General features: G+C 37.2%; 2 protein-coding genes across 2 annotated transcripts; one reads left to right on the top strand and one right to left on the bottom strand.

The window, feature by feature from the left end:
* Positions 5,424-9,491, top strand: LOC18768192 (auxin transporter-like protein 2). Its single transcript, XM_007200924.2, has 8 exons — positions 5,424-5,781; positions 5,880-6,065; positions 6,190-6,302; positions 6,429-6,612; positions 6,819-6,916; positions 7,542-7,749; positions 7,878-8,135; positions 8,899-9,491. The coding sequence occupies exons 1-8, from the start codon at positions 5,620-5,622 to the stop codon at positions 9,154-9,156; spliced, it is 1,467 nt and encodes a 488-aa protein (XP_007200986.1). The 5' UTR covers positions 5,424-5,619; the 3' UTR covers positions 9,157-9,491.
* LOC109950727 (glycine-rich protein 2) lies at positions 13,524-14,559 on the bottom strand. Its single transcript, XM_020570702.1, has one exon. It carries the CDS (start codon positions 14,455-14,457, stop codon positions 13,837-13,839), a length of 621 nt encoding a protein of 206 aa, XP_020426291.1. The 5' UTR covers positions 14,458-14,559; the 3' UTR covers positions 13,524-13,836.

Below are 17,029 nucleotides of genomic sequence, written 5' to 3'. Positions count from 1 at the left end.
CCGGAACCGGTCCAAACCGGTCCGGTTCGGTTTTTGACCGGTTTTTGACTTTTTGGTCAACTCGGTTTTTTTCCGGTTTGGTTCGGTGCGGTTTGGTTTGGATTTCCGGTTCGCCGGTTTGAGTGCCCACCCCTAATAAATAATACCACAAATATCTGGAGATAAATCATTATCCACCACATTCATCACTGCCCAAGTAATAAATTGAGAGTCACTTTCAGGAAGTGGTTTCAGGTCAATTTGATTCAATGATATTATTGAATGGTTGAGCTTTTGGGGAGCCCATGAAGATGAAGGCTGTTTGGAAACTGGTTTGACTAAACCCATCTTTTGGATTTGTATGGACTAGTGCTAAAATTTGAAAGCTTCAATGAGATTTTGTTCCTAACTCTGGATTTGATTATATGATTTTGTTCAAAAGGCATGATGTGGAGAAACACAAATTTCCAATAAAGACTGGAGATTTAAGATCAAACTGAAATCATTCAAAACACAAGTTCTTCAATTTGGTCCAAATTGGTAAATACATCATTGCTAACCTTCAAAGTTGGAAACTTTTGACACTCGAAATGCTCATTTTCTTTCAATCACTTTGCCACATCTTCTCAGCAACCAAACGTAGCCCCAACAATGAATTTACAGAGAAGGGACGAACACTACTCACCTCGCAAACTAAGATTTCAGCTAAAGATGATTGCTTTTAAGTCTGACGGCGGATTTGATCGGAGATCGGAGCTCCGGCGACTCGAAAATTGCGAAGCTCCATTCGCAAACGTGCGCGGGGTTGGTGTAACTGCGCAGTACAATGAGCGAAATATTCCGCGCGAGTACCGTTATAAATTGGGCTGGAATAATTTGTTGCCACGTCATATCTTGGACTATTAATAAGTAGATGATCTCAGCCGTCCATGGAATTTCATTTTTCTGGGCTGGCCCATTATGGGTGAATTTTTTTGGGCTTCAAAAGAATGGCCTATGTAAACTTGGGCCTTGGGCCCGACTATATTTTTTTTGTTTATGGGTTTTAAGTTATTTAATTTCATGGCAAGATATTATAGGAAATTAAGAAAAAAATTAACTTACAAAATGCTAAAACTTGTGTAATTTCAATTATGATGCTAATTATGCCTCCTTAATCCTGTCTTTCCCTTTAAATTTTTTCTTATTGATCTCATAATTATGTTTTGGGAGAGTTCAAAATTGAAGGCTGCAAGCTAATTTTATCCAATGTTCATAATGCCCCTTTAATAAACCTTTTGTATCCATGTCAAACCACAAGCAGAATCATACCAAATGTATGATTGTGTAGAAAATTCCTTTTACTTTGGGCTTTAATATATCATTTTGTAGTGTAAGTGTAATTTTGGGTAGTTTTATTTGAATCATTAATTTGTTCAGTAATAAAGCAAAGTAAAAACAATCTCAGTCCACCGGCGGGGTCTAACTTAGTCTAAAAGGGTATTGATTTATATATCAGTATATAGTCTGATTTTCGAATTCCCATGACACCTTGGTAGTGTGCTTAGAAGTTCATTACTTGCTTATGGGCAAAATAATATAATGAGTTGATTGCATTTCAAATATTTAGATCCAATTCCGAACATACACCACCATTATACTTTTATTCCCTTTTGTGAGTTGTGCAGTGTCAAAGTGCAGCTTTAATGTGTTACCCAAAGCCCAATGGACACTAAAGTTGTACACATTTTCTTTAAAGATAGGATTCTTTTGGTCTTAAAAGATTGTTCTCAGAAAGGAGGGCCATAAAGGCAATCTAGCATTATTGTGTTTGCTGGTATATTTCTTCAATTCAATTATTTTGCACCAATAATATAAGGCAGGCAGACAGTTTTTTGTTAATGGGGTTGACCGAAGTTGAATAAATTCTTAGCACAAAACGAAAGGACCCACTTGCTGTTAGTTGAATTTCAGGTCAATGTAGGGCTTCCAAAAAGCCAAATTGGTGCTTCTCCGATCAGCATCAAAAGACACCCTTAGAAACTGTTAACAAGAATAAAAGAAGATCAACAGTTTGACCAATTATAGAGCTTTAATCATTGCCAAGGATAAGCCCTTATATATGAGAGTTTAGGATAAGCCCCAAATCTAGGAAGAAGAAAAAGAATGTTTTGAAATTAGGTTAATTTTCATCGTACTTCACACATTCACAGATAATATAAACACGTGGTTGGTAGAATTCTGACAATAGAGCGTTATACAGTATTTGAATACGTATACTTACATCATATCTAAACTCGTGATTTGAGTTAACTAAAATTAATCTAATAAATATGATGAAAATGTTGAAAGAGGATTGATGAGCTATATGATGAGTCATTTGATACGTCAACTTCTTGCATACTTGTATGGATCAAAGAGGGTCAAGAAATTATTGTTCATCATAGGCTGACTTATATCCAATGGACCAGCTCGCGTGCTAAGAACCTTTATCACGCTGAGGATTATTAGTTGGTTGCTAATTTTGGTGTTCCTCAACATTGTCAAAGATTTTGGTTTAATCTCAATCATATGGCCGTTGTGTTTTGGTCCCCCCACCTTATAGGCCTTCAAATTTGGTTCGGAAACAAAATATTCATGGCAGTTAACATGCTTTGTCTAGATTTGTCACACATGTGCCATCCCTTTCTAGATTTCAGAATTTGATGAGACAAAATTTCAAGCCATCAAACATGCTTTGTGCCCTTGTCTAGGTTTTAACTTTGGCCATTGTACTAGGTTATGAATATAGAACTCCCCTGTCTTCGTTTGCAATGTTGGTGTGATTAAGAGCCAATTAATTAACACCTTATGGATATAAGAAATTGCCTAATTAATGACATCCACGTGAGCAATTGCCAGCCGTTTATGTTTGCGGGTTCTACGAACCCTCATATAGATCGACCATTGGATCTTCTAATTGTTAGATTGAAACTGTTTAAAGCAATCGATTATATACATCTCTCTTATCATATGACTAGTAACGCGATGAGAAATAGACACATAATTACATACAACTATTACACCTAAAATTTTCTAATAGTTTTTCTCCATGTTAGAACATCATTTTGCTCTTATGTTACTTTCAAACGTTCTATCAACTAGTAGTGGTCCTCCTAGGTGATCTGACAGGAAATTCAAACTCAGTCAATCTGATCTCTCTCATTCATACGATGAATACACCATCAAAGGCTCCAAACGATAAGATGTTACAAGAGCAACCATATATGCAAAATGATAGGGTGGTCAGGGCTGCACCAGATTTTCAGTCAAAGAGACACAAGCCACAGGGAATGTTTCTGGTCCTAGAGACTAGAAAGCATAACCAAACAAGGAATTGGGTGAGGGTGGCCCAACAAAACCCATGAATATGTTACCCTGCACCCAAACACAACTCTTTTTAGACCTGAATAACGTGGTAATATGTTAATAATATCATCACCTGAACTGCTTCTGCATAAATGGTTTGCCCTAATTATTTAAATAAAGACAAACTCATTATGGTTCATCATCATTAGGTGGAAGATAATCAATCTCTCCAGGTGATCACTATGTTCGAATTCTAAAGGAGCTGGGCATAAAAATCTTCGCAGCATCGAAAGAAGAGAAAAGGAGGAGGAAATTATGTGTTCACTCAGTTAAAACGTCGGACTCAACCTTATTCTTGTTCCTTTTTGTATTTTTTTTTTTTCTTTTTTGGGTTGAAGAGTTATTCTGGTTTGGTTTAGGAAGGCTGTTTATTTCAAATTCAATTCACATGTTTGTGTTAATGGGGAAATCAAAGAACGGTCAAAGAAGCACACTGAGGTATCAGAATCTTATACGTTTCATTTGATAAAATCTTTTGCTGCAACCCTATTTTGATACCTCACGGGTTGCAATGCCAAGTTTTTGTTGTTTTAAATGAATAGATTAAAGAGAATAACTAATTAAAAAAGGATTTAGCTAGTAGAGAAGACCTAGTTGGTAGTTCTTCTTGCAAGTACATCCAAAGTTCCGGATTAAGGTCAAGAGGATTAGACGAAATATTATAAATCGCGGGTTGGTTTCTTTTTAGGTAATTTAGATTGATATATAGGAATGTAAAAAGAGATAGGTTTTTATATTGTTCATATTGTGATTGTGGGGTAAATTTAGGTTTAAAAAAGTAAGAAAGTTTGAGTGAGTTTTATTTCAATTGAGAAATTTGGGAATTGGGGTTTGGGCCTTTGGAGCGGTGGAGAGGTTCTCGAGTCCACAAAGCATTGAGATAGCAGCAAGCAAGCAAGCCATAGATGGAGGCCATGTGAAAAAAGCAGCTTTCTTCTTCTTGTAAAGCGACCACGCCCGTTTGGCTGCAATCATGTGGTCTACTATGTTATAATTTTTTCCCCGTCACTCTTTCCCTTGCTTATGTCTTTTTTTTATCCCCCCTTGCCCCCATTGCCCCCCTCCCTAAGTACCTTGTTCTTCTACAACATTATGAAATGTTAATAACATTCCTTGGCTTTTGGGTTCTTACCATCTTACCCTTTACCAAACTCTATCCTCTAATTTTAATGTCATCAATGAATTCTAAGATATCATGCATATTAGACGCATAAGAGAATGGTATATGCATAGTTTCATGTTGATATAGGGTATCTAATTCTTGACTTGGCTGCAACTATTACTTTGTAAAGGGAATAGGTTTTGTATGGGGAAAATTCTCGTATTTATTAAGAGAAACACTATTCACACTCTCAAAAGACTTGTTTGTAAGTGCAAATAAAATCATCATAGAAAGTGTTATTTGCAATATTCATCTAGAGAATGGAAAGAAGTTTACTTAACAGCGCAATAACAATGCCAACTCATTGTGGACTGAAAGAGTATCCAATAAACACCTCATGTCTAATTAGGATTGTAATGTGAAGTTCATTTGCAAGACACTTGCAATCAACATTTCTTTACAAAAAGGCATTTGAGACTTGTCTTTCTGTCGAATTAGTGTTGTCACTCACAATCAACGAGAGACGTGTGATTCGGACTTGAGACATTTTCTTTCATAACATTAGAAAGAAAAATACAACTAAACAAATAGCCGGTTAAAATACACCTTTCAAATACCTAAGGGTAAGTAAACAAGTGTAATCAGTAAGGTGATTAAGTAAGTAAACAAGTGTAATAATCATCTGGCCAGCTCGGGAAGCGTGTAGACCCACTCGTGCGGACAAGCCACTCACGCTCCACAAAATAATTAGTTTAATAAATAAAATCTTATTTACACTAATTAAATATTATGAGCTAAACAACAAAAAAATCTAATTACCAAAAAGGGCCCGAGAACCAGCAGATTTCGTCAAAGCCACAAAGCCCAAAAAGGAATTAACTCGCTTCCCAAAACCCCTCTCAAAATGACCTTTCAAGAACAGAGAGAGAGAGAGAGAGAGAGAGGCTTTCTCAGGCTTCGAGAACCAGAACCCACCTCATGTCTTGTGTATATATACCCCTCTCTTCACTTCATATACCCCCATCCTCAAATCAAACCCACCTCACTCACCCCTGCATTCAGTCAAATACTAGCTATCTATAGTGTTCTGTTCAGGTTTCTTCATAGAACTTCAAAAGCATTGTTTGGAGTGAAAGGAAGAAATTGAAGTCATGGCTGCTTCTGCAGATAAGGTGGTGGACACAGTGATTGTAGGAAGTTATGTGGAGATGGAGACTGAAGGGAAGCCCAAGAGCGTCAAGAGCAAGCTCTCCAAGTTCTTTTGGGATGGTGGCTCTGCTTATGATGCTTGGTTCAGCTGTGCTTCTAATCAGGTTAATTACTTTGCTGCTTCTGTCAGTGATGTGATCTTTTGTTCATAAATATGTTTTCTGTTAATTAATTTGTGTTGGGTTTTTGCAAAAACTTTCAGGTGGCTCAAGTTCTGCTTACTTTGCCATACTCATTCTCACAGCTGGGGATGTTATCCGGCATTCTCTTCCAGCTCTTCTATGGCTTGCTGGGCAGCTGGACAGCTTACCTTATAAGCTCCCTCTATGTTGAATACAGAACCAGAAAAGAAAGAGAAAAAGTTGATTTCAGAAACCATGTCATCCAGGTGGTTAATTTTAACCAAATTCTCTCTCTCTCTCTCTCTCTCTCTCTCTCTCTCTCTCTCTCTCTCAATTATCTTTGTTTAGCCAGAAATCTGACATGGGTTTTTCATAAAAAATGGAAATCAGTGGTTTGAAGTTCTTGATGGGCTGCTTGGAAAACACTGGAGGAACGTGGGCTTGGCATTTAACTGCACATTTCTTCTGTTTGGATCTGTCATTCAACTCATAGCTTGTGCAAGGTACCTATGCATCTTCTGACCCCTAGCATCAACTCTATCTTCATTTTTTAACTACAATTTTTCCAATAAACAAAAAGAATGTATTGTTTGTTGGGTATCTTTCTAATTTCTAATGTTTTGTTGCAGCAATATATATTATATAAATGACAATCTGGACAAGAGAACTTGGACTTACATCTTTGGAGCATGTTGTGCAACCACAGTCTTCATCCCTTCATTTCACAACTACAGAGTCTGGTCCTTTTTGGGCCTTGTTATGACAACTTACACTGCTTGGTACCTCACCATTGCCTCTTTCCTCCATGGCCAGGTATATATATTTGGCTTTTTTCCTTTTTCTTTTTCTTAATTAAAAATAATTAGTATCCAACTAAATTATACTTAAATGACTCCACTTCTGGTGGTGCTCTTCCGTCAATTCCTTTAAGTTTCGACCTTGTACGCTCCCCTCGAAACCTAAAAACTTTGATTTCTCATATCGTGTGCTGATAATTTATGTGTTGATTTTGATCATAGGTTGAGGGAGTGAAGCACTCTGGTCCAACCAAGTTGGTGCTATACTTCACTGGGGCCACAAACATTCTCTACACTTTTGGGGGACATGCTGTTACTGTGTAAGATATGAAACCCTCAGCTCAGATTTATAATATTGGATTCTTTTTTTCTGCTATTTTTTTTTTATAATACAGCATTTGATATAATTATTTTAGACATTGAATATCAAATCTAGTGTTCAACATTAACGTTCTAGATGGCGACAAACTTGAATCGATGCAGTAAAATAACACAATTTTAAAATGCAGAGAAGAAACCCATGTCCTTGTCTAAATGGGACAAAAATAAGCACAGAACAAGGACTTTAACGTCATTTTGAAAGTGACTAAACCTTCTCCTCTTGGGGACATGATCTAAACCAGGCGATCGAAAATGACCAAATCTTTATCAACAAAAATTAAAGAAAATTACAACTCTTTTATTTATTTATTTAATTTTAAGTTTTAGGAAAATTCCCATGATACCCTTATTAGGCGTGGGAGGCAAAATGGCCTTATTTCTTGGGAACATACCCATTTCCTTTTTCATGTAGAAAGCCAGTACTCTTTCCTCCAAGTTGCTTTTGTTTTTTGTTTTTGTTTTTAAATCATGAAAAAATATCAGTAATAATAACCCATGTTATATATTAATTATTGTTGAAGATAATGAGTTTATTTAATTTGGCGTGGGCAATGGAATTTGCAGGGAGATCATGCATGCGATGTGGAAACCTCAGAAGTTCAAGGCCATATATTTATATGCCACCCTGTATGTGCTGACACTGACGCTTCCCTCTGCATCGGCAGTGTATTGGGCATTTGGCGACATGCTTCTTAACCACTCCAACGCCTTCTCTCTCCTCCCAAAATCTCCCTTCAGAGACATGGCTGTCATTTTGATGCTCATCCACCAGGCATGCACACATACACAACTCTTAAGACTATACGAATTAACCTAATCATCAATGGAGACTCAAAGTCTCAGACTGTGTGACAAGAAAATATTTCTCGATCTAAAATGTATGTGTTTTTCTATTTGCAGTTTATAACATTTGGGTTTGCATGCACACCACTGTACTTTGTGTGGGAGAAGGCCATTGGCATGCATGAGTGCAAGAGCTTGTGCAAGAGAGCAGCAGCAAGATTGCCTGTGGTCATCCCCATCTGGTTCTTGGCCATCATCTTCCCATTCTTTGGCCCCATCAACTCCACCGTAGGATCACTCCTTGTCAGCTTCACAGTCTACATCATCCCAGCTCTGGCCCACATCTTTACGTACAAATCCGCTGCTGCAAGAGAGGTACCCACTCTAACCCTAAACATGCTTGAATTCACAAAACTGCCAATTTAGCTGCACAGCAACAGCATATGTCTTTAAATCTGCAATGCCAGATGGGAAATTCTGAATCACCTACCTTTTGGTCAGCCTTAGTGTTTGAGTAATAAATTTGACCAAACAAAACAGAAATTGCATTCTTTAATCAATTTGATCATCATTAAACATATAAAATTAAATAAATATTATGAACATATAAAAAAAAAACAGAGTGGTAGCGTGTGGTCACAGTCTAGCAGACCAGACCCGGCTATCTCTCTCCTCATTTTTTTAACCTGTAATGATCCATTTTGATGACTGGGACTTGAACATTTTTCTGTTTGCTCCCACTTCAATCCATCAGAAATGAAAAAAGAAAAAGCATTAAATATCAAACAGTGCAGAAAAAGCACGAGATTCTTGCTGCACCAATAGGTCAGAATATCGAACATGTTGGTACTGATACAGTGATACATACTGATACTCCTTTATCTGGGGAGCCCTCTTAAAATCTCCAACTGTGGGTTTTGCCTTTTATTGATAGTTGATGCATTATATGTGCCGGACACACCCAGATGCTCGAAACACTGTATGTGTGGTCCCCCTTGTGTTAAAGCATAGAAATATCCGTTTTTAATCGCCTCTATATACAATGTTTCTCTCACGATAACCAATTTTAGCTATGAGTTTGTTGTTAATTTGATTACAATTTGACTGATGGGTTGTGATGAACGGTTTGTGATTGCAGAATGCAGTGGAGAGGCCACCAAGATTTCTGGGAGGGTGGATTGGTTCGTATACAATCAATGTGTTTGTGGTGGTGTGGGTGTTTGTGGTAGGTTTTGGATTCGGTGGGTGGGCGAGCATCACAAACTTTGTGCACCAGATTGACACATTTGGGCTCTTCACCAAGTGCTACCAGTGCCCTCCACCACCACCACCCATGGTCTTCAACACAACTTCAGCTCCTGCTCCGATCCACCACCCTCACCCTCACCGGCCTTGATTTGTCCACTCTCACTTTCTATTATTCCACGCCTAGTGCCACGGGCACAATATATATAAAAAAATGTATGTGGTGCCCAAATGAGCATTTTCACCCCCTTCGAAGTACACAACCCTATTTTTCTCTGTTAAATTTTCTGCGTCGGTTTTAGCTTTTAGGGTCACTGCCATGAGTCCAAAAAAAAAAAAAAAAAAGGGGCAGAAAATGAATGAAATATTTGAAAATCAGACTTGTAATCTTTGTTATACCATGCCAAATGCTTGCCCTAGGGTTTTGTATCTCCATTTCTCTTGAAAATTTTGAATCCCATAAGGTTTGGATGAGTTTATTTTTTTTGAAGTTTCAAGAATTCAATTTTTAATGTCACAAAATGCTGGATGGCAACTATAAAAGCGAAATACACTGTCCTGCCCTACTGCATATTTAGGCAAGCAATGGATTTGACATTTCAACAGAAGATCAGTCTATAATAAAGAAATAAAAACTCCATAATAAATTAAGGCAAATAATTCAAACTATCTCAGGATGTACATGTACTTCAATTGCTTTGAGAAAAATATGCAATTTGATTCAAAGTTCAATTTCACAAGCTTATTATCACGCCCTTGTCGTGACAAATTTCTACCTCCGCTATTATGTGCTATAACGTAAGCGAACACAAAATAAACAAGGTGCACCTATGTGTTTGTCTCCCTCCAAACATATAGAGAGGTTGTACACTAGAAAAAAAATGTTGGGCTCAACATTTTGAGCACTTACATATGTTAGATTGCCCATCTTGAGCTTTACGAAATTAACAAACTGGATTCTTTTGACAGTACCCATATGATATACATCACTTTTAGATTTTAAAATTTTCTGGTTTCCAATGATATATAATGTATCGAGTGCTTCCCACTTTACTCAGTCCTTGAAAACGAAAATTCATCAAGTAAAAGGCATTGCATGCAGGCTATCCAGCAGGCACAGAATATTTGCTGAAACTGAAAGCATCTCTCTTTCTCTACACCTTCTCTGAAACCCCAGCTCGAGTTCCATGATTATGAGAGCTCCCCAAGAAAAATAACCTAAAAAAAAATTAAAGAACAAGGGAAAACAAGTGTGCCTGACGTAAGGGGTGTATGATAAAAGTCTGTTTTGGTTGGGTGTGGAGATAAAATTCTGGTGATGTGGGTGGGAATCTAATAATCTACCATCTCGCATCACAGAAGTGTCGGAGTAAAAGCCACAAAGTTGTTCACAGTTCACTTTAGATTTAGCATGCGACCCCAAGAAAATAACAAAAGCCTTGTGCCTTTTCAGTTAAAGCCCCATTTTATTTTTGTCTCTTACATGGCTATATTATATAATAATGTTCTTGCTTTAATCGATAGCTAGAGAACAAGACAATGATTTCAATTTGGAAGACAAGCCTGTGATTTCAGAGGTGGAATTTTGTTGAAATACGCTCTCTTTTTTTCTTTCTAATGTCATGACTGTTCTTGCTTTGCTTTTGGTTCTGCTTTCACCAAGAAATAATATGCATGTGTTCAAATTCCATTCGTTTTTTATATATGGTTAGCATCTCGAGCAACGCTAGTCGATATTTGGTTAAATTTGAGACCTCAAATGACACAAGAGCTACTTGTAGCCATTGACGGATAGAGGAATTTTTCGGCGGAAGTGCAATTTTGAAAGGCTAAAAGTTTTAAATAAAAATTTGACCCTTCTTATCCTTTGATAATTTATTTTTGTATTTGTTGCATTTAACTCAATTGCTTTCTATATTACATGGTGGACCCTTATCATCTTTTGAGTTTACTCACTTTCTCATTTTCTTATTTTCCTTGTTTACTATTTAAATCTCTAGACTATAACAATTAACCAAGTACGCTACAAAATCCCTCTTGGCTCTAGTAGTATCTTTTTTCTTACACAACATCACATAAACAAACCTCATAATTCATAAGATTTCTCGCGATTTCTTTAATCGAATGAGCCAATCAATTAGACAAAATTCTCACTCCCGCTATTTAAGGTTGACCTTCCTTGAAAAAATTTCTAGCTCCGCCACTGCAACCAAATAGCCTTATAATTTAAACAATAACAATGTCATTCATATGCCAAAAATGAAATTGGCGCGAAGGTTGATGAAGAAGAAAAAAATCCGTAGTATGTTTCATCCTTTTTTTTTTGTCGATTAACTATGAATTACATTCGAACTTATTTGGAAGTTTGATCAATACAATATTTTCTTTCTTGGCACAAAACTTGATCAATAAATCAGTTTTTATAAAAGACTTGGAGTTCTCTCCATCTATAATAATAATAATAATAATAATAATAATAATAATAATAAACTAGTAACAACTATTTTTAAAAAAAGAAAATAAACATATTGGTACGCTGCGTTGCACAGATAAGGAAATGAAGTTTATTAGGCCTTTTGTTGAACAGATGGAGTACACAGCCAAACTAAGCGAAGGGGCAACTTTAAGGCACTTAAAACTCTTTCTTCGATGAGGGGAGGTGCAGCGCCTATGTAGGTTCGCCAGTTCTTCTAGCCAAGCCACTTTAATAATACAACTCCATACATGCTCTCTTGTTTTGAAGAACATCAGATATTTTACTTATTTTCCAAAGAGAGATTGAATAATTTAAGATTTAAGGGGAAGAGAACAAAATTTGGCCCAAAAGTTGTTTTTCCTTTTGTGACTTGCCACCACTCATCTAACAAATTTGTCCTAGGCCCTCGGATGCAAGAGTTAACCACTTTAATTACAAGCCCCTTACAATTTTTATTCGTTTTATACTAGCAACATTGTTACATTTAGGTAAATTTTCTTTTTCATACATGAATTCATGTTGTTCTTTTAGGACCACTAAAGTCTATTTTTTCCCCATTACAGATGATGAATATGTATCAATTCTTGTTGGACAACTGTGAAGAAGGGGTTTTTTCGAAATTGGTCGAAATTGGCATACGCATAATGCACAGGGGAGTATGAACCCAAACCATTGAGCTTCGAAAAGGCCATCCCCATTCAAAACAGTCCACAAAGCCAAGTCCAGCAGGGAAATAATTATCAATGAGATTTACAGTAAAGCCCCAATAAAATGAAAATTCACGTTCAAGAGCTGCCAAACAATTCATTTGATAGAAGAAGCCTCCCAAGCCATCAATTTGACTCTCTCAGTTCTGCCACCTTTGGTTTAACCGGTGCACGAGTTGTGAAGCCGGTTCGTCTGACCGGAATTTGCCTTCTTTTTTCCGTTGTACACCAACTTCGAAGTTGCTCGAGAGCACGGACGGAGTAGGAGAGGACGTTTATCCTCGATACCAAATCGGAGAAAAAAAAAAAACCCCCCACTTATCTTATAATGGGTCTGTATAATCTACAAAAGGGGAACAACAATGGGTCAAAACACAAAGGAAAACCAGCCATGATTACTAGGGCCTCACTTCCAACCAAGCCCATCGATGAATAGAGAGTCCAGATAACTGGATCAGTTCAACCTGGTCCACATGAGAATTGACAAAGCCAATCGTGTCTTCTTTTTTACGGACGACAAATCCAATCGTATCTATCCAAATCATAAACTCAACCAAAAAGCTTCCTAACTATAAACCAACACCATCACACCGCCTACCCCTCATGGAAATTTTGTACCATAAAAGTTGAGTTAATTACAAATGCTTGCAAAACCAAAAGCCCACTATTTTCCATCTCCATTATGATGTCTTTAATTAGACAGATTTATTATATCAAAACGAGAAGCTCACTCTTTTGGCATTTACCCCAAAAGAAACTAACAAACCAAAAAGTGGCAGGGTAAATTCCATGAGAAATCACTCACATGACTAACAATGGATTGAACCTGTGTAGGATTTACAAATCACTCATTCAAAACCTCAAATTCCAAGATTAACCTTTTTCTTTGCAATTTAGTTGGGTCAAGAAAAACAACTCACAAAGAATCATTCTCCTTCTCCAAGAATTTGGTTACATATTTACATGCAATCCAACGGTCAATATGTGTAACCAAACATAAAATAAAATACTTATAGTAGAATCTCCCCTCCACCTACCTACTTAGGTTATCCCAAAAAAAAAAAAAGCAAAAGTAAATGTACCGACTACAAGAAAAAGTGTGAAGAAAAGGGCATGAACGACCAGACAAAGCACATATGAAACAAGAAGAGGGCCACAAACCAAAAACAGTAGGGTTGTAAAATTGAATGAGAATTGCATTATTGTTGTGCTTTTTGCATCAATGGGTCTATTTCAATTTCCCAAATAAAATAGCAGCAATTCAAATTCATAAACCCTAACCCTAATGCTGTGATGAGGGCCGCCTGTACCGCCAGGGAAACCATACCAAAAACAGAACACAATAAACAGAGGAGCAGAGTATATTAATGTGTATGAATCATAGTCCAACCACTAAACATAAAGCCACATATTCTGCCAAAATACCAAATCCTCACTACTAAAATCTTAAAAATAAGAAAGAAAAAAAATTACTACATCAAAAGCCATCAATTCATGTTTCCATGGAATGAAAGAACCAGATGACCCACAAAACCGACAATCCTCATACTGAAAATGAGTCAACATTTCTTAGAAAAAAACCCGACTTAATTAAACGAAAAAACCCAGAAACGGCAGCAGCAGAGACACTAAGGATGAAATGACAGATCTAAGACCTGTTAGGGCACTCCCTTGCGAAATGGCCAGACTCACCGCATCCGTAGCAGCCACCGGAAGAACCACCACCGCCTCCGCGACCACCACCTGAATAGCCACCTCCACCGCCATAACCGCCGCCAGATCCGCCCTGGTCGCAGTCCCTAGCCATATGCCCAGACTCACCGCACTTGAAACAGGCGCCACCACCGCCTCCTCCGCCATATCCACCGCCGCCGCCATATCCACCAGCGCCACCGCCGTATCCACCACCTCCATAGCCACCGCCTCCTCTCCCACCTCTACCCCCTCCGCCTCTTCCACCTCCACCGTTAAACCCATACCCCCCACCGCCGCCACCTCGGCCTCTACCACCACCACCACCGCCGCCACCACGGCTTCCCTGAACGGGACCCTCGGCGGGTCCTGTCACATCAACCGCCTTGGTGCGGCCATCGCTGTCAGATTCGATCTGGAACTCCACGGACTCGCCATCGCCGAGGGTCCTAAACCCCTCCGTTCGGATCGAGGACTGGTGGACGAACAGATCGTCGCCGCCATCGTTGGGGGTGATGAAGCCGAACCCCTTCTGGTCATTGAACCACTTGACGGTACCACTCAGTCTCTCACCCATCTTGGACTCTCTGAAATTTCTCTCTCAAACCCTTGAAACCCTAACCCTAACAAACCCACACGGCTCTCTCACTCTAGCACAAAATGGTCTTTGGGGCTGAGGGATTGACAGCTACTTATACATCCAAATCGAGAGAGAGGGCTTGATTGCCACGTTAGCTTTTAGTGGGCCCCGCGAGAGCCAAAGCGACGGCTTCCTTTGCATAACCAAACCGACGGCTGGGGATATTCGTTATTTTTTCTTGTTTATTTGGGCCGTTGGATTGGTCCCTGGAGATGGATAGGATGGAATTCGAGTAGTCCGTTTCATTGGTACCCTCAAAATATCTTCCCTCTCTCTTTTTTTCCAGGTTCTTCCTGTTATTACCTTTTTGCCCAAAAGGGTATTTTGGGAAATGTGGAACAAAAGAGGCCAGCGTGTACATGCTGAATATCCAATTAAGGTAATGTTGGTGGGAAATCCGATGATGAAATTACTATTTAGTCCCCGAGACCGCACATAAAAAAAAAAGCCTTTCCCTTTTTAGGTTTGGAGAGGGGACTGGTCAAATGGTCAATTTGACGGTCAAAGCATCTGCAGGTCGAGTCTTATCGGTGGGTCTTGTGACTCTTGTCTTTCCAACGAATAGAGCTTGTGCTTGTCACAGTAAATTAATTTAATTATTTTTCTCAAAAAAGAATAATTGATAAGTACATTGGATTTACAAACAAATAAAATAAAAGTGTAGCCATCTAAATCAAGTATGAAATTGATTTGGATACAATGAATGTGTCCAAAATTTGTTTGTTTGACAAATAATCTGCTTCTGTTCTGTGTGGGTCTCATTACGAAATACTAAAAACTCGCCGAAAACTTCCAATCATATTTACTTGTGACAACGCATGAGACAAATTAGAGAGGGATTAGGTGATAAGCATTAAATATTAGAGATATTTAGTTATATACTTATTTTTAGCGCTTTGATGCGCTATTGAGTGTATTGAATTTTTTTATGAGTTTTTCGGGTTGGGCTTATTTTAAAAAATCGATGGTAACTTTGTAATTTATAAGAAGTTCGAAGCTTCTTTGTTGTATTGTAAATGGACTTTTGGTGTGTTTCTAAAGCTCATTTCATATAGGTTTTTTATAATTTCGGGCCCTATATTATGTATAATAATGAATCTCCCTAAATTTTAATGTCTTAAGTCCTTTAATTTATACATTTATAAAGCACAACTTGAGTTTTCAAGTCCATATATAATTTTTATTTTATTTAAAATTTCAATAAAAATATATGTTACATATCCTAAGTGGAATGATGTAGTATTAATGTGGTGTAAGTAGGTACTAGACATGTCAATGGATCCGAATTCGATTCGAATTCAGTGTAATTAATAGGAGATGGATTGGACTTCTCAATCCGATAATCCGATTATGAATAGATCCGAATATGGATTATAATTGATATGATTTGATAATAATACGATCTGACTTAGTATGAAGTATAATTTAGTTTTTCTATGCTTTATATTAATATTATATGTGTGTAAATGAGTCATTTTAGTTTTATATGCACTAAGAATACACTTACAATTTATTTTTATGATAAAATATCAAAAATTGATATAAGAAGTAGATGAATACAATAAAAGAATGAGACTACAAATGAAACTTTGATTTTTTGTACATCATAAAATAAATACGATAATAATCTCATCCGATCTGGATCCAATGCGTAACGGATATGGATTAATAGGTGCAATCCGATAATCCAAATACGACCCGAATTCTATAATCCGATTATAAATGGATTCAGATTTGGATTGAGGTATATCCGATACAAATCCGACCCATTTACAGGTCTAGCGGATACACCAGATAATTGTTATGTGAATGGGAGTATTATCCGCTAAAGTTATCATTAATACAAAATCTTATTGTATAAATTATATGATTTTTTATATATAAAAAAATGACAAAAGTTTATTAGATCAAACGGATAAAAAAAGAAAACAAAGGAAAAGAACTATAAATGGAGTCATCTCAATAGTAGAACAGTGGATATGAGATTTCCAAAAAATAACTTTTATAAAACTCCTATCTACCACCATAGTTGCCTCGAATATAGTCCAACTACATCAATGACAAAACCAACAACTAACCGGCACGACTCTCTTAAAGATACTACGAAACCAAACAAACTCGACAAAGTTTTCGAAATTGTGAAAGAAAAAAAAACAACACAAACAACTCATAAAATTTATGAACTTTATTAAATAAATCATATGATTATGTAGATGTAAAATAAGTTAGTTAATCATCAATATTTAAGATAAATCTCATGAGCCACCTGATTCTAAGTTCATACATAATACATTTACTTTAGATGTAATTTTTCAATATTTGGATCAAATTTACAAACACTATTTTCCAATTTGGAGAGATGTACAAATATTTGATATTAAATTTTGGGGTCAATTTTGGAAAATTAACCAGGGGTCAAACATACTTTGCAGGGATGGAGATACGACCGTACTAAAAAAGCTTAAAAGTATCTGCCATGCATGATGCATGTTCCTTTAAGAAATTGCAG

The sequence above is a fragment of the Prunus persica genome, chromosome G8, assembly GCF_000346465.2.
Source record: "Prunus persica cultivar Lovell chromosome G8, Prunus_persica_NCBIv2, whole genome shotgun sequence".
NCBI classification, from domain to species: domain Eukaryota; kingdom Viridiplantae; phylum Streptophyta; class Magnoliopsida; order Rosales; family Rosaceae; genus Prunus; species Prunus persica.
The sequence above is the reverse complement of the archived record's forward strand: the minus strand, read 5'-3'. Positions and strand labels throughout refer to the sequence as shown.